The sequence below is a fragment of the Acinonyx jubatus genome, chromosome D1 (assembly GCF_027475565.1).
Source record: "Acinonyx jubatus isolate Ajub_Pintada_27869175 chromosome D1, VMU_Ajub_asm_v1.0, whole genome shotgun sequence".
Taxonomy (NCBI): Eukaryota; Metazoa; Chordata; class Mammalia; order Carnivora; family Felidae; genus Acinonyx; species Acinonyx jubatus.
Genome location: NC_069390.1, coordinates 90,900,688 through 90,924,784, shown reverse-complemented (window position 1 = coordinate 90,924,784; position 24,097 = coordinate 90,900,688). Strand labels below are relative to the sequence as shown.

Here is a 24,097-nt window from a genome sequence, read left to right as displayed (position 1 = left end):
TGCCCTCCCTGTGTTACGTGGATGAAGAAGTGCCCTTAGGTAGAAAGCCACAGACTTGTAAATCTCACCCATTGCTGTTCCTATCTTTTTAGGGGTGACTTCCCTCCAGTTCCTTTCTTTTTTATTTTTATGTGTATTTATTTTGAGAGTGTTCACATGAGTGAGAGTCGCGGAGGGGCAGAGAGAGAGGGAGAGAGAGAGAATCCCAAGCAGGCTCTGCACTGTCAGCACAGATCCTGATATGGGGCTCAGTCTCACAAACTGTGAGATCATGACCTGAGCCAATCAAGAGTCAGACACTTACCCAACTAAGCCACCAACATACCCCTCTTCAGTTCCTTTCAAGGAACTTTCAAATAGTTTTTTCTTGGGGCCCCTGGGTGGCGCAGTCGGTTAAGTGTCCGACTTCAGCCAGGTCACGATCTCGCGGTCCGTGAGTTCGAGCCCCGTGTCGGGCTCTGGGCTGATGGCTCAGAGCCTGGAGTCTGTTTCCGATTCTATGTCTCCCTCTCTCTGCCCCTCCCCCGTTCATGCTCTGTCTCTCTCTGTCCCAAAAATAAAATAAACGTTGAAAAAAAAATTAAATAGTTCTTTCTTATATTTTACCCAGTTTATAATTTTCAGGCATGAGCAAGACATCCAACTTGTATATTCTTATCTAAAGGAGGGATAGTTCAACCAAACTATTGCACTGTTAATGGAAGCCAGAATTTCCCTTCTTTTAAATTTTAACATATTTGAACTTATTTCCTCAAAATACATAGCTAATAGATTTAGCTATATTTTATAGAATAGATTTAGCTGATATTTATCCCCTTCCCTCAAAAAAAAAAGTGTCAACTGTGTTAGTAGGATTTCATTTTCATTCTTGCCCTCAGTAGACCATATTTCCATTGAGAATTCATTTGTAATTTTAGTTCCAGGTTTGGGGGGTCTTTAGTTTTGAATGCCAGTTTATCAAGGGATAGTACTATGTATCTAAAATAATTCTCACTCAGAAATTTGAAAAGGAGTGTGAAAGAGTCTCGATACCACTGCCGTTTATTTTAGCTTGTGACAAGATTCTCCAGTTTGTCTTGCTTAGGATTCTGCAATTTTAACAATTTTGTATGGTTGTTTTCAAGATTAAAAGAGAAAGCATAAACAAAACTGCTTCTCATGGCACAGAGTATATATTCTGTAAATGCTATTCCCACCCTCTTCACACTGATGATTGTCTTCATGGAAATACATACACAACATCAGTGCCCAACTCATTCATTTGGTTCTTAAATAGGATATATTTAAATCCATAGGTGAAAATACTAAATTAACCACAGCTTATATTTCTCTATTAACATACAAAAATGTTGAATGTGTTGTCAATATGGATATTCCCATAAAAAAAAAAGTATGAATGTAACCATCACTGAGTTTTAGCCAACGGAAATACATGCCAAGAAACATGTTGTTTTGTTTTGTTTTAAGAAATTTGAAGTTACATTGTCTTCCAGGCAACAGTTATTGCCAACAAAGAGTCTGTTACCAATATGTTTTTGGGAGAGGGTTCATGGTGTGTGTGTGTGTGTGTGTGTGTGTTTAATTTTTAAATTTCACAAACAGTAAAATTTGTTTCTTGATGTACTATTCCAAGAGTTCTTAAGCATGAAATCTAAAGCCCTGTACATAAAAGAAAAAAAAATGATAAATTGGATTTTACCAAAACTAAAGGCTTTTGCTCTGCAAAAGACATTGTTAAGACCACCCAGCTGACTGAAAACTATAGAAAGCTTATGAAAGAAATTGAAGAAGACACACACACACACACACACACACACACAGGAAAAATATTCCATGCTCATGGATTGGAAGGACAAATACTGTTAAAATGTCGATACTACCCAAAGCAATCTACATATTCACCACAATCTGTATCAAAATAACACCAGCATTCTTCACAGAGCTAGAACAAACAATCCTAAAATTTGTATGGAACCAGAAAAGACCCTGAATAGCCAAAGCAATCCTGAAAAAGAAAACCAAAGCTGGAGGCATCACAATCCTGGACTTCAAGATGTATTACAAAGCTGTAATCATCAAGATGGTATGGTACTGGCACAAGAACAGACACTCAGATCAATGGAACAGAATAGAGAACCCAGAAATGGACCCACAAACGTATGGCCAACTAATCTTTGATAAAGCAGGAAAGAATATTCAATGGAATAAAGACAGTCTTTTCAGCTAATAGTGCTGGGAAAAGTGGATGACGACATGCAGAAAAATGAAACTGAACCACTTTCTTCCACCATACACAAAAATAAACTCAAAATGGATGAAAGACCTAAACATAAGACAGGAAGCCATCAAAATTCTAGAGGAGAAAGCAGACAAAAACCTCTTAATCCTTAGCTGCAGCAACTTCTTACTCAACACCTCTCTGGAGGCAAGGGAAACCAAAGCAAAAATGAACTATTGGGACCTCATCAAAATAAAATTTTTTGCACAGCGAAGGAAACAATCAACAAAACTAAAAGGCAACCGGCAGAATGGGAGAAGATATTTGCAAATGACATATCAGATAAAGGGTTAGTATCCAAAATCTATAAAGAACTTATGAAACTCAACACCCAAAAAACAAACAATCCAGTGAAGAAATGGGCAAAAGACATGAACAGATACTTCTCCAAAGAAGACATCCAGATGGCTAACAGACACATGAAAAAATGCTCAGTATCACTCATCATCAGGGAAATGCGAATTAAAACCACAATGAGATACCACCTCACACCAATCAGAATGGCTAAAATAAACAGTCAACAATAGATATTGGCAAGGATGCGGAGAAAGAGTATCCCTTTCGCACTGCTGGTGGGAATGCAAACTGGTGCAGCCACTCTGGAAAACAGTATGGAGCTTCCTCAAAAAATTAAAAATAGAACTACCCTACAAATTGCACTACCAGGTATTTATCCAAGGGACACAGGTGTGCTGTTTCAAAGGGGTACTCCAGTGTTTATAGCAGTGCTATCAACAGTAGCCAAAGTATGGAAAGAGCCCAAATGTCCATCGACGGATGAATGGATAAAGAAGATGTAGTATATATATACTCTAGAGTATTACTTGGCAATCAAAAAGAATGAAATCTTGCCATTTGCAACTACGTGGATGGAACTAGAGGGTATTATGCTAAACGAAATTAGTCAATCAGAGAAAAACAAATATATGACTTTACTCATATGAGGACTTTAAGATATAAAACAGATGAATATAAGGGAAGGGAAGCAAAAATAATATAAAAACAAGGAGGGGGACAAAACATGAGAGACTCTTAAATACAGAGAACAAATTGAGGGTTGCTGGAGGGGTTGTGGGTGGGGGGATGGGCTAAATGGGTAAGGTGCATTAAGGAAGACACTTAGGATGAGCACTGGGTGTTATATATAGGGGATGAATCACGGGAATCTACTCCTGAAATCATTATTGAACTATATGCTAACAAACTCGGATGTAAAATTTAAAAAAAAAAAAAAGACCACTCAGCTGATCTCAGGAGTTTTAAACAGAGGTTTGGGGGAGCAGTGGCTGAAAGGAGATGGGCTTGCGTAGGAAGAGAGGATTGATTTTGGTCTTGAAAGAACCATTCTGGCTAATATTTCTAGTGTAGTGGAAACAACTCAAATTGACATCATGCAGATTTGGTTTTGAAATCTGGCCCTGGCTCACTGTAGCTCTGTAACCATGGCAAGTTTGGAACAACATGAAATATGAATAAATTCTGTGTGTTTGTACACTAAAGATGATGCTATCTTTTTTGTCTACTTTTCTGGGCTCTTTTCTGAGGATCAGATGAAACCATGTATGTGAAAACACACTGAAGAATATAACACTAATACAGGTAGGTGAGGGACTATTAATAGTTATTTCCACTCGCCCCTCTATGCTGATATGATCCCGTAACATTGTATGAGAAAAATATTTAAGCAGTATGACCTACTACATATTTATAGAGCAAATAAATTTTTAAAAAGAGTCATTTTATTGTTAAAATCAAGAGTAGACTCTTGAATACTGAAAATTCTCCAGAGCCAAAGAAGGTGAGTTTTAGACATCCTGACAAGTAGACAGGGGTGGGGTTCCTATTGAGATGGAAAGGTAGGGGGTTCAGAGAAGGTTCCACAGTGTTGTTTAAGCTACTTTGCATTTCTCTTTGTGGTCTCTGCCCTGGGGGACCCCTCCACTTTGAGGAAGGTGGAGTGATTTAAAATGCATCCACTTTAAGCTCCGGCTGACCCTGCAACTGGCTAATGGGAAAAGAAGTCTGTCGCCAGCCTATATTCTTTACCATACAAATTTATTGAGAAAGAAAAGAATGTTGAGATGGGGTAAGGGAAGGCAGATGACAGAGAAGAATGGCTTATAGGGCATGGATAGGAGAGGAAAGGTGAGGGATTTGAACATCCTGTCTGACACTCAGGCGGAGACAGATGTGGTTAGTTATAGACTGGGGGAGAAACAATATAACTTGAGCCCAGTAGGGTAATGGAGAATTTTTGCTGCCTGAGTCAGAGCGGGAAGCAAGGGCACAGGCTTCTAGATCTTGTTGCAGAAAGATTGATTCTGACAGCATATAATCTGCATCCTGGTTCCATGGGAGAAGAGGTTCATTGATGGGCACATATTCTCACAACCCTGAACCATGAATTGGAGTTTTCCACCTGAAAGAAGTAGAGATAGACTATAGTGAGCAGAAGGCTTCCTTCTCCCACCTTAGCCTTCATCCATGGTCCCCAGTGTCCCCATACAGGCACGACCAAGGTCTCCAGCTTGTATATTCTTCCACCCCTTCTCTTTCCATCTGCCTTTTCTGGGCCCTTCCCCATATCTGTTGCCCACTGCCTCTATTGAGGGACTAGACAAACCACAAGGGAAATCAGGCAGTGTGGTTCACGGGAAATCAGGCAGTTTTGGTGATGAGGAGTGAGTATAAGAGTAGAGAGGTATGAGACTATACTAAGATAGTTCTGGCAACCTATGAACACTGACTGATAGACAATTCTTTATTCATTTATTCAATATTCACTAAATGCCTTCCATGAACTAAACATTGTGCTAAGTGCTAGGAATATATAGCCAAGAACAAGACAGACATAGTCCTGAGCTTATGGTCAATGTGTCAACATCTCAAAGTGCAACTCACACATTTCTTTAATACAAAGAGATAGACAGTCTCCCTGTCTCCTTTTAAGACATCATAGGCTTGCTCTATGGAGGGCCTCTACCTCTCCATCAGTAGCTGGAATGCTGCTCTTAATTCTTGAAAGGATAAGGTTCTCCTGAATCTCCAAGTTTCTGGGGAATCACAACTTGACCCCTCCTCAGACTGCCACCACTGCAACTACTCCCAAGAGTACTCAAGTTAGTGGATGTGTTTCCCTGGCAAAGATTGTATCATGAAGTCCCCACATACCTTCAAAGATCTTCTTTAACATGCACTGCTGGGAATTCTGAGTGGAGCAGACTCCCTCTCCACGAAGACATTTTCCTTGATCATTCATATATGAGCATGTGTGGCAATTTAATATTGGGCCTGCCAATTTAAGATAAGCCTAATGAAATTCCCTGGTGGTCCAGGTGTATAGCTATGAGTCACAAGGGGTGGGATGATGGGTAGCAAGGAGCCTGGATACCACACATTTCATTGCTTGGCTCTCACTGAGCATCTGAGGACCCTGCGTCTGATAGAGCATAGTCTCTATTCTGTACCTGAGGAAATGCCTTCATTCTTACTGCTTCATCTATGATTTTCATTGCTGAAGAATCCCAGATTGCTCCCTATATTACTGATGTTTGCTCCATACCCCCACTGGCTTCCTGGATATTTAGTTAGATGCCCTTCTGCCACGTCTGACTCCATAGGAGCAAAGTAGAACTTTTGTCACTTGACTGGCTCCCCTTTGTACTCCCCTGTCATGCTCTTACCCATACGGGACAAATGGAGTAAAAACTGATTAATAAGCTATGTTAGAATACTCTAACGTTGCAAACTCTGTAAAGGGTGATCAGTCTCCAATTTCAATCTGACCTTCAACAATGTCAATTTGTCACAAAGGGCATTCTTTTTGAAATGCTTCCGTTTTGCCTCTTTTGCTATCTCCATTCCCAATTCCCTAGTTGAGGAAGCACAAAGAAATCGAAAGGATGTGGGCTGAAGAGTCAGGCTGACCCAAGTTTGAATCCAAGGATTGCTCCTCTCTAGCAATGTGATGTTAGCCTTACTTCTTAGAAGATTTGGAATACTACTACTTATGCAATGGGAGGAAATATGAAGTACTTATATTTGGTAATATCTTGAGACATCAAACTCTGGGTCTTGTTTTCCTTCCTTGGACAACCCTTTTTAGTAAGAGCTAAAACATTGCAGTTTTACTGGGAACTTACTTGTGGATCTAATAGACAAAAGTGTGCTCATGCTTTATTGTCCATGTTCAAACAAAACAGAGCCACCTAGCCAGGGCTAGATATCCACTTACAGAGTTTGCAAAGCATTCTAACATAGTTTGTTGGGGCAGATTTAGCATGAAGCTCATGGAGCCTAGTCTTCCACGAGCCCCCAAGGGAGTGTATTCATAGTTTCTTATGTAGAATAAAGATGGGGGGACTGCTGGCATTGTGTATTTGTGTGTGTGTGTGTGTGTGTGTGTGTGTGTGTGTGTGTGTTTTAAAGAGGGCCCTCAAAACTGCTTAGCTCTCAGGGCCCCACAAAACCTGCATCCTGCCTCCTGGTATTATTATCAAGAGACGTAAAGAGTGTCTTTGAGAGAGCTCTTCGTGAAGTGTTTGTGAATTAGTCTCTCTTCCATACCCTCTCCTTAAAGTTGGGTTTCTTGATGTTCTGCCTAGGTCACACCTGAAGTCAAGGACTAGTACCCATCCAGATGGGTACTGAAAAGGGGCCTCACCTGAAAGTGTGCTTGAAGGTGGAATGCCTGAAGGCTGTTCACCCGGTGGCTTTTCACCTGAAGCTTGTTCACCTGAAGCTTGTTCACCTGAAGCTTGTTCACCGGAAGCCTGTTCACCTGAAGGCTTCTCACTCAAAACTTGTTCACCTGAAGGCTTTTCAGCTGAAACCTGTTCACCTGAAGGCTTTTCAGCCAAAACTTGTTCACCTGAAGGCTTTTCACTGGAAGACTGTTCACCAGAAGTCTGTTCACCTGAAGGCTTTTCACCAGAAGTCTGTTCACCTGAAGGTTGTTCACCAGAAGTGTGCTCCCCTGTGGTGTGTTCACCTGACATGTGTTCACCCACAGCATGCTCACCTGAAGTGTGTTCACCTGAAGCATGCTCACCTGAGGCGTGTTCAACTGAAGCGTGCCCACCTGAGGTGTGCTCACTTAAACTGCTCTCGTCTGAAGAAGTCTCATACAAAGCCTCACCATCTGAAGGGTTTCCAAGTGAAAAGTACCCACCTGAAAATTGCTGAACGGAAGCTTGATGATCCATAGAACCAGGAGGTTCATCAGGCTGACCTGATGCTCCTGGGGTGGAGAAGGAACAGAAGAGAGAGTGAAGGTGAGAGAAAGAATGTCTGGGATAAAGACTGCTTTTCGTATGCAGTAAGGCTAATGTTGTGGGATTCCTGGGTTTCCTGTGGGCCAGATCAGGCACGTGAAGATATTACAGATGTTGGGGGAACTCAGTGAATTACCCAAGAGACCATGAAGGTCAGAGGCATTAGTAATGAAACACACAGAGACCAACCCTGGCATTTAAAGGAAGAATTTTAAGATCTGCGTTGTTAAGAAATGCACAGGGGGGCCCACTTGCCCATGTACCAAAAGCACCTAAAGAGAAAATAACGTGCTCCCCCTGACAAAGCCAGCATTTGGAAATCAAAGTACCATCATCACTCACATAACCAGAAGTCCACCCCAGCCCTCCCTCCAGTGTCTCTGTGGGTGAAAGGCAAGAAGGATGAGGATATGAAAGGGAAAGAGAAGCTAAGTAGTTCTGGCTGGAATTTAGCATGGAAGGTTTTAACCTTGACAGGATAAATTTTAAATTAGAGATGACAAATATCTAAGGAACCCACAAAAATTATGAGACAGGATTTAAGACACTTTTATTTGGCAAATTCAGGTTCTTGCTCACACTCAGTCACCAATCCATGTGGGTTGGAGACTCAAAGTTGCCATCAATTATTGAGGTAAGGGATGCCTGGGGGGCTCAGTTGGTTGGGCATCAGCTCAGGTCATGATCTCACACTCTGTGAGTTTGAGCCCTGTGTTGGGCTCTGTGCTAACAGCTCAGAGCCTGGAATCTGCTTCAGATTCTGTCTCCCTTTCTCTCTGCCCTCCCCCGCTCATGCTCTGTGTCTCTCTCTCTCTCCTTGAAAAATAAACATTAAAAAATTATTAAGATAAAAACATTCTTTGCTTATTTATTTCTGAATTGATATTCCTTGTGACATATACCATTTATGTCCACTTCACTTCATGTAGTTGTCATGAGTCTTCAATAAGATAAATTGTGAAGTTCCTAGTTTATTCCTTAGGTGCTCAACTTATTTTTCTCTCCTTCCCACTTTACACTGGGACTTAACAAAACTCTTAACTGGTCATTCTCTTCTGGCCAATTTCTTCTATCTTTAATCCATTTCACCAATGACTATCAGACAAACATTCTTTAAGTATGACTTTCATTTTGTTGGAATGTAGCACCAAACAATTTGATTATTACTCTTTGACTAGACTGAGTAACCCAGAGAAGAGTAGGTAGGCTACTGAGTTATTAATCCCAGCCAAAAGCTGAGAGGAATTACAAGATCTTTTGAGGCTAAGGTAGCCTAAGTCTCTAAAATACCCTTATCTCTGCAAGAGTTCTGCAGTGATATATATATATATATTCTGGGTGATTTGTAGTCCTTATAATCAATGACTTTCTGAAAGACTAGGATTAGAATACATTGATAAAGCAATGATTTGTTAAGGCTTTTGGGAAGTTTTTATTTTTATTTTTTAATTTTTTTTAATGCTTATTTTTGAGAGACAGAGAGACAGAGAACAAGCAGGGGAGGGGCAGAGAGAGAGGGAGACAGAGAATCCAAAGCAGGCTCTAGGCTCCACACTGTCAGCCCAGAGCCTGACGTGGGGCTTGAACCCACAAACCGCGAGGTCATGACCTGAGTCAAAGTCACACTTAACCAACTGAGCCACCCAGGCGCCCTTGGGAGGCTTTTATTTTTAAAAGTTGTTACTGAAATATCTGCTTTGCTGATTCTTCAATATTTAAAAACATTTTTTTAAACATATTTTTTAGAGAGGGAGAGCACAAGTTGGGGGAGAGAAGCAGAGGGAGAGAGAGAATCTTAAGCCATCTGCACGCTCAGCACGGAGCCCGACATGCAGGACTCAATCCCATAACCCTGGGATCCTGACCTGAGCTGAAATCAAGAGTCAGGCACTCAACCGATTTAGCCATGCAGGCACCCCTTATTCTTCAATATATTAGCCATGCAGGCACCCCTTATTCTTCAATAGTTAACAGAAGTTTTAGTACAGAGATTTCTGATACAGAAAGGTTGAAAAAGCACACTAATTTCTTAGTCATTCTTATAGTTGATGACTTAACTGTTTCACCACGTGGCTGGCATTTCTGAGTCAATTTTTGAAAGTCTAAGAAAGTAAAAACCAAAATTCTTTGAGAACCAACATTACATTTGTCATTTAATTGACACCTCAGAGCTCACGGCCTCTCTCTTCTCCTCTAGGAGGAATGAGGGAGCACAGCCCTTCATGACTGAGGATCCTGAAAGAGGAAATACAGACAATTGGATAGATAGAACATGGCCATGAAGGAGAGGCTCGTAAGGTCTCTGGCCCATAGCTATGCTCTGAGATGGATTTCTAGGTATATCACATTCCCGTCTCCTTGTATCTTTCCTTGCTACATCAACTACATAAGGATCCCTTGCACTCAGTTAATTGGGACAAACCTTCAATGGACTTCCACAGAACCCCTAGACTTATCTTCTCATCTCACAGAGCAACAGGTTCAAATGGTGAGTGGTTGAAAGAAGTAGGAATGAGACTCTGCCAAGCCAGTGGGCTTCTCTGGTGGTAAAGCCATAACTAGGAGGAATCAACGGACTCAGGAGCTCTCAGAGTTGAACTCGTTTAGCTCTTCCTGATTCTGAGTCAGATTGGTTTGGGTAACTTTCCTCTTCAAAGGCTAAAAGACCTTAAAGAGGCCTCCTAGAGCCAATGTAAGGGACTCACCTCTGGCAGATCCAACCAGATAAAGACTCATTAGTAAGAGAAACTTCTTCATCTGGATTTTGGGGAAGAGGGGACCCTGGTGTGGGGCACCCAAGAGCTGTGAAGTAAACCTGTGAGCAGAAGCTCCCAATGCTAGGTTACAGCTTCTGGGAATTCTAGAATCTCAGAGACCACCCGTGTTGCCTCACAATGGGTTTGAGCTTTGAGGTTCTCCTGTAGGCTGCTCATGCAGGAAGGCCCTCTAACAACCCACGGCAAATTGTGCCAATGAAGACTAATTTGCCATGTGTCAGGTGGTGTCTTGGGGCTCAATCTCTCTGCCCTATCTTTTTTTAAAAAACATCTTATTACCAAAATAACATACTCTCTTTGAAATAAAATTTAGAAGTTATTTACTCTCTTTCAAAAGTGTTCTTGACAATGAATTGTGATTGGCTGATTATCTATTTGGCTCTTTAGATCAGCCTTTTTTGGCCCTGTAGGCTGACCTCTATTGATTCGATCACCTGAATGCTAGCTGGGTTTGGCTGCAGACTAAATTTAGCCTTTGGAAGATTGGAGGGGGAAATACACACACACACACACACACACACACACACACACAGATTGAGATTGAAATATTTCTTCTTTTCCTGCCACAGTTTTGACACTGGTTGGATCTTGACATGGCAAAGCTTCTACAGCTCCTGCTCTTCACCAGGCAGTGGTAACATGTTGGTTTTGGCAAATACATGATATGGGCACAAATAGAGATTGACAAGGAATCGTTGAGAGCTGTGCCTTGAGCTGTAATTTCTGTCAAGGGGGTAGAAGATGGATGCAATGAGGCCTCCACTTGGTATATTGGGGATTGGGTGGCAGAGATCCCCTGGCCCTCACCTCCTACTTCTACCCTACCTTCCTCCCTTGTAGCATTTTGTTACATGTACTACTGGATGCTGGACCCAGAATAGATGTATTTGTCACTCATAATTATGTGTTTAATATATGTCTCCTCCATTTGACTCTAAACTCCTTGAAGGCAGGGTCCTTGTCTGTCTTGATCACTGTAGTATCCCCACTACCTAGCAGCAGGTTTGCCACAGAATACATACTTAATAAATGCTTCCTGAATGAAGGAATGGATGAATTGTCTTTCTAGACAAGCTGTTCCTCCCTCTTCATCCTACGTCCATCCCAAGCCCCACCCATAGCCAACTTCTAGCTCTTCTCTGAATATGCAATGCTCTCTGCCTTTTCCTAGTGCTCCTCCCCACTTTTCCTGAAATTGTACTCCTCCATCCCATCTTCCTGATGAGAATTCTTACTCTTTACACACTCCCTAAGAAGCCTTATCATGTCCACCACCACCTACAAATTGAGGGCTCCTCATATCTGCAAGCTGGCCCACAGAGCCTTCCCTCCTTAGTTCAGATCCAGATTTCCAACTACCAGCTGGACGTTTCTATCCAAGTATTCCCACAACATCTCAAACTCAACATTCGTAATACTGAATTCATCATTTGTACCCCAATTCTGTTCCTGGGACCTTTGGTTCAGTAACGGGCTCCTCCTTCTCCCACTCCTCACACAATACATCAATTTTACCTCTAACTACTTCTTCAGTTTATCAGCCCTTCTCTACTCCCACTGACACAACCCAAGTTCAGGCTCATCCCTCCCCTGCACCACTGAAACAGCTTCTTCTTGGTCTGTTGTCCTCATCAGAATTTTCCTTTGTTCTGTCGCCATAACTGACTTCTAAAACTAAAATCCTGAGCAATGAAGTTCTTCCTAACCTGCTGCAGAAACTCCAAACAAAGATGTCCAAGATCAGGCTTCTCCAGCTTCGGTTTCCACAGCCTTACAGCCCTGCCAGTCGCACAGCACACAAACAGATGGTTAGACTCAGTCCTTTTGAGACCACGCATTCTTGAATACGGCACGAACCTGAGAAGGAGAGGCCTGTTCAAAGGTGGGGACATCCTCTGTTTGGCTGTCTGTATAGATTTGTTCCTTCTGTGATATATCAACTCAAGTCAGGGATGGGCTGTGTGATACTATCACTGGGAATTGTGTGAGTAAAGGGATACAGCAATTTCTACCTTTCACTTTACCAGCTTCTTTGCATGATAGTGACTTAACCCGTGGTGTGCTGGGAGCTGGCTTGAACTGGCAGATGAGAGCTGATGGTGAAAGTTCAGGAATTTTACAAGCTACTTGTCGAACACAGCTATTATTATTTTTTTCAATGTTTATTTACTTATTTAGAGGGAAGAACACACACAAGTGAGCACAAGCAGGGTAGGGGCAGTAAGGGAGGGAGAGAGGGAGAATCCCAAGCAGGCTCCACACTGTCAGTGTAGAGCCTGATGCAGGGCTCGCTCTCATAATCCATGAGATCATGACCTGAACTGAAATCGGGAGTCAGACGCTCAACTGACTGACCCACCTAAGCACCCTAAACACAGATATTATTAAAGTTAACATATAAACTGACAAATCATATTAGAAACAGAGGTAAAAAATACTAAAAACCTCATCAATTCTTTATTATTTTACATTTTACTATTATCTGTGCTTATAATGTTATTTAGTACCCTTGTTTGCTGGAAATACTATATAATGGTGGGCATGTGTCTTCTCAACGTCCGATTCAGCGATGTCAGGACGGCAGCTGGTAATTGCCATTTGCACCATGGAAATCTATAGATGCTACAAATCGGGACCTTTTTCACTAGCCTCACCCCACGAGCATCCCAGCACACCAGGAGGCTGAATCCATGTACTGTAACCTGGGGAAGGTGGCAAACTTTTCAGGACATTGAAACTTTTCAGAACTTTTCAAGACATTGAAACCTTGCAAATTCCTTCAGCATAGGAACTCATATCTAACAGGACAACTGATAAGTATTTTTAAAACTAAAAGCCAGGAATTCTGTGGTTGAAGACAGATAAGGAATGATAGTTTGTGCTAATGGTTGCATCCAATGGATGCAGTCTTTTGTCCCCACTGGTTATTGATAAAGGTTATTAGTAGCCATTGTACAAGGGCCTGCTCTTCCCAGCCTGGGAATTCTGTCACCTATGTGACAAACTTAGGTCTTGCCCTGGAATGTTTCCTGAGGCTAGGACCCTGATGCCCAGGACTCTGCCTTCACTGTATGCATCCACAGCTATTCTTCTGATTCCTTGGGAACCAGGCCACCTAATTTTTCATTTTTAAAAAATTTTTTTAATGTTTATTTTTGAGAGAGAGAGAGAGAAGGTGAGGGGCAGAGAGAGGGAGACACAGAATCCGAAGCAGGCTCCAGGCTCTGGGCTGTCAGCACAGAACCCGACACTAGGCTCGAACCCATGAGCCGTGGTGAGATCATGAGCTGAACCAAAGTTGGACCATTAACTGTTAACCAACTGAGCCACCCAGGCACCCTGTGGCCACCTTCTTTTTAAATGTTTATTTACTTTTGTGATAGAGGGAGTACAAGCCAGGAGGGACATTCCTTGACAGTGTTCAGAAGGGGGTAGACTGCTTTCTGATACCACCATGAGCTGTGATGACTTTGTCAAGCTTTATGTAGTTTGTATTAAGAAAGCAAAACTTTTTTTTTTCCAGATCAGTGTTATTCTTCTTATTTTTTAAGTTTGTTTATTTTGAGAGAGAGAAAGCATGAGCAGGGGAGGGGCAGAGAGAATCCCAAGCAGGCACCTCGCTCTCAGTCCCCGCCGGGGCTTGAACTCCCGAAGTGGGAGATCACGACCAAGCCCACGAGTTGGAAGCTTGATCCACTAGAGTAAGCCAGGTGCCCCCCCGCATCGGTGTTTTAAAATTACACTCAGCCGGGCACCTGGGTGGCTCAGTCGGTTAAGCGTCCGACTTCCGCTCAGGTCATGAGGTCATGATCTCGCGGTTTGTGAGTTCGAGCCCTTCGAGGCTGTGCTGACAGCTTCTGTGTCTCCCTCTCTCTCTGCCCCTCCCTTGCTCACGCTCTGTCTCTCACTGTCTCAAAAATAAATAAATAAATAAATAAATAAATAAATAAATAAATAAATAACATTAAAATTACATTCAGCAGTGTATAAACGAGCAAAAATCTCTAGTCTGGCATGCAGCCTGCCTGGAAGATTACCCCAAATCTGCTTTTTCAGGTTTAGTGATTTATTTAGCACCAGTGCAGGCACGTATCCATCTCCGTGAAATCAGGAGATTCCCCAGTCTGTGCTCACACTGCATTCAGGGAAGTGGTCTCGAGTCCAGAAAATCCTGGCGTCACGTGCCCCACCCCTCCAGGTTCCTCAGCTCACCTGAATCTCAAGAATTCTTGGGCTGAGCAAGGCGGACACGATTCTCCCATTAAAAGCTAGGGGGGGCATGTGACCAAAAGAAGCCGTGAAAGGATGTGGCTCCCCCAGCCGGGCCAGTGGAGGTGAGCGGAGACCCGGAGGCGGGCGGGGAGGCTCGGGCTCCCACCAGGCGCTCTGTTCACTCCAGGGTCTGTGGAAGCCCAGCCCTCAGCTCCCATTGGTGGCCGCTTCTCGCCGGGGGTGGGGGTGGGGATAAAGCCAGATACTCAGGGGCTAACGCCAGTGGCTCTGTCCCTCCTTCTGTGGCCTGGTCCGAGATGGGTGCGCGCCTCCTGCTGCTGGGCCTCTCCTTGTTGCTGGGCTTCCTGCAAGGTGAGCCAGTGCAGGGCCTCTGGAAGGACCTTGGGCACTGGGGCTGGGTGCTCTGTGCGTTGGTGGGTCAGGGGGAGGTGAGGAACAAGGCACCAGGGCCTAACCTTAACCTCAGAGGCGATCGTGGTCCTTACCTCCTCGCCCCACTGTTTTCCCTCTGTCTCTGCCTCCCCTTTCCGATGCTTCCTCCACTTTTGTCACTGCTTTTTCCTTTCTCCTTTCTCCCCTCTTCCCACTTTTACTTCACCTCCTTCCCACCTCAGTTCTCATCCGATACTCCCCAGTTCCTCAAGCTTTCTTGCCGAGAGCCCTACATTTGCGTAAAAGGGAGCAAAGAAGGTTCTTTGTGGGTGGCGAAGGCAGCGGGGGCCATCCAGAAGGATTGGGAAGATCGGTGACGGGCCATATGAGGGGGGCTGGCAGAGCTGCGGTGTAGGACTTGACCTTCAGCACAGTCCGTCCCTGGGAGTAGAGGGGCATCCTGTCATACTGGCCCGCTTGCCTCCTCCCAGGGGTGTGCCAAGCACCCAGAAATCCCCTGCTCTCAGCCACGTCTTCAGGCCTGGGAACCAGCCCCCTCCAGGCTGCGTGTGGCCCAGAAGGTGTGCTCCCTGCTGATCTGCCAGGAGGCAGTGGTGGCCGAGGCTCATCGTGCGGATTTTGACTTTCCAGCTCTACCATGTCTCCAGTGCCCACGAGTCAATGCCAGTGGGGTTTGCGAGACTGGGGAAAGTGTCTGCGAGACTCAAGGCAGCCAGCGGTGCTTCCTGAGGAAGGTCTACGAAGGTAGGTGGGTCCTGAGAAGTCACCTGGGTGACCCTTGCCTGATCCTGTGGGAGCTGGCTCTCAGGAGCCCTGAGGGCAAAAGCAGAGAGTTTGGGAAGGACGTTTTTCTTTAAAAGTTGGAAGGGGATTTCCTGGACCTGGTGCTGGACTGCCACTAGCCCTTGACTGGACCAGCAGACCTGTTAGGAGAAAAAGTGCTTGTTGAGGGGTCCCTGGGTCCTTGGGCCGTCCCCATGCTACTCAGGGGTGGGAGGGACTGGCTAAGAAAATTCCAGGGGAGCTTGTGTGTGGTAGTGCTTTTGGGAACTGGTGGCCTTAGTTCAGGCAAGGTAAGGGGTTGGAGCAAGATGGCCCACGAGGGGCTCACCTCTGTCTTTGCAGGGTGGCCAATGTCCCTTATTACCTGGCAGCCCGACTCCTTAGGACTATGTGCTGTTTCTCCTTATTCTCTGAATCCCCCATTCTTTCAACAAATGTTTATTGCTTTACCTCTTAAGTGGCAAACACTTTTGAACTTGGAAGTCACAAATCCAAGGTCCTCTTCTCTTGTCTTCCTCTCCAGATGACAGGCTCCTGTATGGATACCAGGGCTGTGGGGACCTGTGCCTCTCCATGTCTTTCTTCAGACAAAGTGTTCAAGTGGATTTTGTATGCTGCAATGACACCCCTTTCTGTAACAGATTTTAGAGACTTGGCCCTTTAGCCCTTTTCTCCCATTTAGCCCTTTTCTGTACTCCTGCAGCCTCAAAGGATGGGGCCATCCTTCCCCAGCACCGTTCAAGCCCTGAAGCCTGCTCCTACTAAGCTACGGGTGGTGACGTTTCCACAGCTTCACCCACCAGACTGATGCTTCCTGTTTCCCATCGCCCCTGCTGCTCTTTTTCTCAGATTCCTGTCTCCCCCCGCCCCCCTTTCTCTCTCTGTACCCACATCCCTCCTCGCTTCCCCTGTCATTGGCTGGTATATAACAAGCTCTCCCTCCTCCCCCTTTTCCTTCCTCTGACAAATATTTTCTGACGGCTAAGCCCGGGAGTTCGATGCTGATTAGAGAGCAGTGTATAAAACAGACCTGATCTCTGTCCTCAATCAATGTGCCTTCATTTTAGTGGCTCCTTTTCTGCCAGGTGACCAGGGTCACAATAGCTCCAGTATCTTGCCTCGTTCTTACTCACAGGACTTAAGGCTGGAAGGGACTCCTTCACCAGCCCCTCTGTCACACACACACACACACACACACACACACACACACTCTTTTTCTCTGTCTCCCTCAGTCTTCCCCCCTTTCCACTGTGTAGCTTTTTCTGAGTAAATCTTGTATCGTGGTGTTGCTTAGATTTTTGTTTTTATGTTTAAATTAAATGAGTAAATATTCAATTTAGGAAAAATATAAAATAGTGATCAGAATAGACAACCCCACCCTACCATGCAGAGACATACCTTGTTTTAGGGCTTATGGTATAACTCCTTAAGTTGTCACATTTGCTTAAAATAAAGTGCCTTTTTTTCCTGCTGTGTTCAAGATTTGCTCTCTATCTTTGGTTTTAAGCAGTTTGATGTTTGTGGTGATGTTGTTTTCAGTGCTCATCTGTTACAGATTCTTTCAGCTTCTTTGGGTCTGTGTTTTGCTGCTTTTCATTATTTTTCGGAAATGGTGCCTATTATGTTTTTAAGTATATATTCCACCTCATTTTCTGTTTCTTCTCTGTCTGGGGAACTAATTGAGTATGTTAGAATGTTTGGTATTATCCTGCAGCTCTTGGATGCTGTGTGCTGGTTTATTATTGTTATTATTTATTACTTTATTATATCTCCTCATGTTTCAGTCTAATTTCTATTGCCCAATCTTCAAGTTCACTGATTTTTTTCCTCCACTGTATTGAGTCTACCGATGAGCCCATGACAGAAATTCTTTACCTCTGATATTGTGTTATTTTATTTCTAGCATCTCCGTTTGACTCTTTCCTAGAGATTCCGTTTCTTCTTTCAAATCCTTCATCTGTTCATGCATCCTAACTTTTCTGTTCAATCTTTTTAACATATTATAGTTAATGTCCCTGATTAATAGTTCCAACAACAGGCCATTGCACAGTTCAGTTATGATAGTTACTTTATCTCTTAACAATGGGTTGGGTTTTTTTTTTTTTGCTTTTTTGTGTTTGTAATTTTTATTTTATTTATTTTTTTAATGTATTTATTTTTGAGAGAGACAGAGACAGAGACAGAGTGTGAGCAGGGGAGGGGCAGAGAGAGAGAGGGAGACACAGAATCCAAAGCAGGCTCCAGGCTCTAAGCTGTCAGCACAGAGCCTGATGCTGGTTTTGAACCCACAAACTGTGAGATCATGACCTGAGCCGAAGTCGGACGCTTAACTGACTGACCCACCCAGGCACCCCTGTGTTTATAATTTTTAAATCAAATGTTTGGCACTGGGGGTAGAATCGTAGAGCATGAGGTAAAATGGACATGCTTATTTTTATAATTTTTTAACTTTATTTATTTTGAGAGAGAGAGACAGAGAGAGAGTATGAGTGGGGGAGGAACAGAGAGAGAGAGAGACAATCCCAAGTAGGCTCAGTGCAGAGCCTAACACGGGGCTCGGTCTCGCGAATCATGAGATCATGACCTGAGCCAAAATCAAGTCAGAGGCTTAACCAACTGAGCCACCCAGGCGCCCTGGTGCTTCTTTTTGAGTGAGACTGTCGTTGTGAGGGGCTGAGGCAATCTAGTCGGACATTGTGACAGGTTACATTTTATTGTTGCTATTGTTACTTTCCATGTGCCCCAGGCTTCACACTCCTCCAGTGATGGAATGTTGTTTTCTTGTGTCAGGGAGGGTTTCTCTTTCTGTCCATGCCCTCTTCCCAGCTACTAGACATCCCTGTATTCCTGCACAACCAGGTCTCTCTCCAAGCTTATACTCTAATGTGGCGGAGGAAAACCAATTTTCCCTCTACGTATCTGGATTCTTGGCTAAGACTGCCCTGTAAGACAAGATTAAAGAAAAACAGAATTTTATAGCATGCTTGCCTCTTGTATACATGGGAGATTCCCAGGCAAACTGAGTGACTCTTCTCCAAACAAGCTCAAACCACCACCTTAAATACCATCCCCAGCGAAAGACAAAAGAAGACATTGCAGGGAGAGGGCGGCAGTTACCAGAAAAAGCATAATCAACAAGGGTAAGGTTGTTGTACAGATTTAAGTCGTTGCCTTGTCCACTGTAAGACTTTCTAGAGATTTTAGTCATCTTCTTCCTGGTACTCAGAGGGAGACCCCCTTACAAATGGAAATTTCCCTTATGAGTGTACGTACTCAATTTTCAGAGCTTTTCCTATGTCTGCTGTGTCTTAAAAATGACCAGCTTAAAACAACCCTTATTCCAAAGACACTTATTTTAGGGAGCCATATTCTGCTCCCCTTCACTCCTCTGTCAGCATGATAATGCTGCTGCTTATCATTTGGTGCTGAATTTGTGGTTAGGAGTCTCTGTTTTTCTGGTTCAACTGCAATCTGAGCCTGTCTGAGAATGCCTGGGCCACTTTCAGTATGCCTGCCCCTCCTTTCTGTGGATTTCTGCCTCGTTCTAGGGCTAGTCTTAGGAGATAGTTTTTGGCCTTCTCAAAGCAGCAAAGATTTAAGAAAAAAAAATGTTTAATGTTTATTTTTGAGAGAAAGAGAGAGAGACAGAGTGTGAGTAGGGGAGGGGCAGAGAGCGAGGGAGACACAGAAGCTGAAACAGGCTCCAGGCTCTGAGCTGCCAGCACAGAGCCCGACGTGACGCGGGGCTCCAACTCATGAAACTCCAGATCGTGACCTGAGCGGAAGTCGGATGCTCCATCGACCGAGCCACCCGGACACCTCAGAAGTACAGATTTGTAAAAAATTGTTGTTTTACTTATCCTTATCCCAGCCACAATAGGACTTTGTGTCCTATGGTCAGGATTTTCTGCCCTTCTCCCAGAAATGTAAAGCATTTGCTTTAGAGGAAAAAAGGTCAAAGAAAGTAAGGGGGGCTGTGTGTCTTTTTTCAGCAGCTGCCGATCAGGTCTTGCGAGTCTGCAAGGCCTTGGGGTGGAGGGTGGGTCCGCCTTGCTTCTGATCTTTCCCATTAGCTCTGGGTAGAGATCTCTGGAATACAGGTTGTAAGCAAGTACAAAATACTATTAGGTCTGAGGCCCTCATTTCTTTCCTACTGACACTTGAGTCCTCACTTGGTTTTTAATGCTTGTTAAAAGCTTAGCTAGTCAATTCTTATGCCTTTTCTTTTCTTTCTTTCTTTCTTTCTTTCTTTCTTTCTTTCTTTCTTTCTGAGAGAGAGAGAGAGAGAGAGAGAGAGAGAGAGTGAGATCATGGGCTGGGAAGGGGCAGAGGGAGAGGGAGAGAGAATCTTAAGCAGGCTCCCTGCCCAGTGCAGAACTCGATCTCTGACTGTGAGATCATGACCTGAGCTGAAATCTAGAGTTGGATGCCCAACTGACTGAGCCATCCAGGTGCCCTGCTTTTGTGTTTTACTCGGCTTTTATGGAGGCTACTTCTTTCCTCTGTGCTCTGCCACAGGTAAGCCAGTTTGTGTGTCTACTCATAGCTACCATGACTGCCCATTTAATCAGTCTGTTCTTAAAATTGGCCCTTAGAAAATGTGGGGTTTTTTTTGAGGCTTTTTTAGGGGCCCCATTCTGGGTCCTTTCTTGTCTCTATAAGCAAATTGACAGAGAAGAACTATTTTACTCAAATCGTTCTTCTAGACTGCTTATATGATTTTTGGAGATCTCGGGCTCTGAGGCCAAAGTCAGCTCAGTCCTGAGAGATTCATTTCTTTGAAGTCTCACCCTGACTCTGTCTACAAAGGATCCAGTCCAGAGGACTCTCCCAGTTCATAATGTTTGCCTCCCTGGATTATGAGGGATTGAGAGCTGAACCTCTGGACATCAGAGCCTACTGCCTATGCAGTGGTTCTTTTGAGAAAGAAAATAAACATTAACTACTGTCATAACACAAACTACAAAAGTTAAACCATAACAAAAATCTCACTGTGGGAATACAGGGAAAGACTGCCACAGTTTCCTGCTGGGTGAGTCAGGCCTGCAAACACAAGGTGGAAACCATACTCCCCTAGCATTTGTTATCTTGATGGTTATGGAAGCCAAAAGCCAGTTGCCCCAAGATGTACCACTCCAGCATGCAGATTATTTTGAGCTGAAACAATCAAGGCCCAAAATACTCAGGAAGAAATTTTGACTTTCCTTCTAAATGCCTAAAAAGAATTTAGATAGAATACTTGTTCCAAGAAGAAAACTACACCATAGATAACTACATTATAATATGAACTAGGAATAGTAGACAGGGAGGAATTTAGCAAAGTCTGTTTGCTAAAATTCCTCTCTACCTCCCATTGTTTCTGTATGGTCCAGCAATAAATTTGCTAATAAATTTGCTAATAAAACATTCACTCTTTCTCAACTTCCTGTGAATTGTTTTCTTTCCCTTTGAAGTCCCAGACCCCTACTCCCTTCTCCTCCGTTCAGGATAACATAAATATGTCATTGTGCCTAACTATCCTTGAAATCTCATGTCTATGTGAACTCCCCATATGTACGTGAGTAAATTTGATTTTTTTCCTCTGTTAATCTGTCTCATGTCAACTTAATTTGTAGACCACCTATAAGAATCTTGAAGGGTATAGGAAAATTTTTCCTCCGCCACAGTGCATTTGGGGGAAGAGGCTCTGCAATGTGAAATATTTATGATTAGCAGAATGGGTGAGAAGTTCTGAAATAATGAGGAGACCAGCTAGCTACATGGCCGACGTATGTCGCCGACAGGAAGTGCAGGTGGCTGACATGGGGACAGCTGCACAGGGTAGGTTCTCTCCCCAGGCTCAAAGGGTCAGGATAACCTGAGATTACAAGTGAAGCTGGTAGACAGCAGGCTTTTCATCCGGGTCCCACACACACATCAGCATCTCCCGAAGACCAGCCAACAGTGCTCCCGGGAGCTCCCGCCAGGCCTGGGTCTCTGCCCCGCCAGGGGCTCTGCCCGGCCCCTCTCCTCTCACTGGAGCATAGAGACAAGCCAGGGGTTCTGCCAGCGAGCAGAATCCTATAACCTGTTTTCCTTTTGTAGAACATTCAACTCTAGGACAAAAACTATTTTGTGCCAGGATACTTAGCTGGCCTGTGAAACTCTTTTTGTCTTTCCTCTCTTCCCTTCTCACATAGCTTCCGCTTTCTTCTAAGAAGTTTCCAGTCCATTTTATGCCTGCCCTCAGGGAGGATTTTGGGGAAACACAAACCGAAGTAGTTTGAGAACACACTTCTCCGCTGGCTTCTCTGGAAGCCTGAAGCCCTTGGCAGGATTGCCCAGATGGAGGGGAGAGGTTGGATGCCTGGGGGTCTTTAGGAGAATGGGGTCACTTCTCTCACCTTGTTTCTGGCAGCACCTGCAGGAGCAGGTGACCTCACAGGGGTATGGCTGGTGGTAACTCAGAAGGTGGCCCCTCATCCCCATGGATTTCAGATTCGCCAGGAACCAGTGAGGCCCCAGCATGAAACCAAAACGGACCGGGAGCATCAGCATGGGCAAATATTTCCCCTGTAAGTTCTGGCAAAAATTCATGAACTTCCAATGATGTGTCTCTTTAGACATTCTTCCCGGAGGAAATGAGAGGTGGGGTGAAGCCCCAAAATAACAGAGATGGAATTATTTACCATCCAGGCAGTTGGGTGGGTGTCAGATTAGAGATGACTTTAAGAGAATGAGAAATGAAGTTTCTCTTGGACACGAGGTTATACTAACAACACATCCATACTTACTATGCCTATACTTCTTGCCCTAGTAGACTTTCAGAGAGTCCTCAAAAATCACGTGTAAGTAAATTTATTTTCAATTCAGGTGAGTCTGAGCCCCCTCCTAGTTTCTTAGGTCTTATCATACCTCCCTTGAATGTTGGACAACTAAGGCCCTCACACAGTGCCATCCTATCCCTGGTCCTATATTTTCTGGTAAACAAGGCTGTGTGACTGGTGTGTGGGAAGGATGGGGACAGGGTAGGAACCTTCTCAGAACTTCCTGCACAACTCAGATTTTATGCCTAAGGAATTAAGGAGGTGTGATCACTCCGATGCCTCAGATCCTAGGGGCAGCCGGTGTAGCACAGGTCTCCTGGTCACAGCCTGGGTGCTTGTCCTGCCTCCCTTACACTCAGAGATGTGCCAAGACTGGACTCACTTGTAGTGCAGGCTACTGGGGGGATGGTCTTCTTCCCACACAGTCTATCAAAGGAAATACCATCCAAGCCCGCTGCTGCCCGAAGCCCCCACTGCTCTCTGGGATGTTGAGGCAACTGGAGCCCAGAGAAGGAGGAGCCAACAAGAAAGTGCCTATGGCTCTGAGTGTTTCCTAAGGAAGGAACAGTAATGTTCCAAGTAGCCAGTGATGTTGGTCCTAGTGTGCACCTGCTTGTAGAGGCAGCAGGATGCCCAGCTTCTGTTTATCCCCTCATGTTCCCTGTTCCTCCCAGATGCGGACAGGCTAGAAAGCAAGGGTTAAGGTGATGGTCCTTGTGGTCTTGGTCTCTGTGTTCCTAGTCCTGCTACCTGGGACTCATGTTGATCTGGGAGAAGCCCGAACATAAATGTTCTTTTCCTGATCCTGAGGGAGACTGCAAAGACTGAGAAGGGCAGAGAGTATTGTACCTTGTGGCAAAGATACCTTTGCCGACCAGAGGACCCAGATGTAGGCCTCGTGGCTGCAGTTGTCCATGAAGGGTAGGTGGTCTTGGGGCAATGGGAGCAGGGTCCACGTTTTCAGTGGCAGAGGTTGGGAGATCCAAACTGAGAAAGAGACAAGGCCAGTGGTGTCTAAGGCTGTAGAGAAATCACAGAAGAGTTGGGCCCTGCTGATGAAGTTGGTAGAACAGCCAAGAAGGGGACAACCCTTCCCTTGTCCTTAAGGGGTCAGGAGTCAGCAGAAAGTGGAAAGGAGAAAATTCCACCAATGCTACAGAAAAGTAACAGAATGGCTTCATGTGCTCTGGGAGGCTCCTCCTCACAGGGCCTCCTGAGGCCAGAGGGGTGGAGAGTCCGGGGGACAAAGAGCAGGAAGGGGACATGAATTTCCCCTTGGCTGAATCCGCCACTGCTGTGTCAGGGGGGACCTGAGGAGACTTCTGGGGAAGTCTCCACACCAGTTACGATTGGGGTGTTGGCTCAGGCTGCGGTGTGTGTGTATGTGGGTGGGGTGGGGGAGGCCAAACCCCAGGTGTGTCTGAGGGATTCGCCACTTGGGGCGCTTCCAATGTTTATGTGACAAGTGAGCCGCACCTGGGACAAGAGCATTTTTGATAGGATCTGAAACTGTGGCCGGACAGAGCCCGTCAGGGCGCATATTCTCAGAGGCTG

At 44.6% G+C, this 24,097-nt stretch overlaps 2 protein-coding genes across 4 annotated transcripts; one reads left to right on the top strand and one right to left on the bottom strand.

The window, feature by feature from the left end:
* Window positions 1–3,995: 3,995 nt before the first annotated feature.
* Window positions 3,996–10,414, bottom strand: LOC106976606 (sperm acrosomal protein FSA-ACR.1). Its single transcript, XM_015074031.3, has 4 exons — window positions 10,257–10,414; window positions 6,942–7,517; window positions 5,450–5,569; window positions 3,996–4,697 (listed from the first exon to the last, which is right to left on the bottom strand). The coding sequence occupies exons 1-4, from the start codon at window positions 10,306–10,308 to the stop codon at window positions 4,573–4,575; spliced, it is 873 nt and encodes a 290-aa protein (XP_014929517.1). The 5' UTR covers window positions 10,309–10,414; the 3' UTR covers window positions 3,996–4,572.
* A 1,186-nt stretch (window positions 10,415–11,600) lies between these two features.
* On the top strand, window positions 11,601–17,015 carry LOC128311697 (protein PIP-1-like). 3 transcript variants are annotated; one of them, XR_008290193.1, is made up of 4 exons: window positions 11,601–12,210; window positions 14,385–14,662; window positions 15,585–15,698; window positions 16,261–17,015. XR_008290193.1 is itself a non-coding variant. In XM_053202639.1 (3 exons), the coding sequence occupies exons 1-3, from the start codon at window positions 12,018–12,020 to the stop codon at window positions 16,383–16,385; spliced, it is 432 nt and encodes a 143-aa protein (XP_053058614.1). In that variant the 5' UTR covers window positions 11,984–12,017; the 3' UTR covers window positions 16,386–17,015. The 3 variants fall into 3 exon arrangements, 2 of the variants coding, with proteins under 2 accessions (XP_053058614.1, XP_053058615.1); XM_053202639.1 differs by lacking the exon at window positions 14,385–14,662 and having other exon boundaries at window positions 11,984–12,210; XM_053202640.1 differs by lacking the exons at window positions 11,601–12,210; window positions 14,385–14,662 and adding an exon at window positions 14,695–14,912.
* Window positions 17,016–24,097: the final 7,082 nt, after the last annotated feature.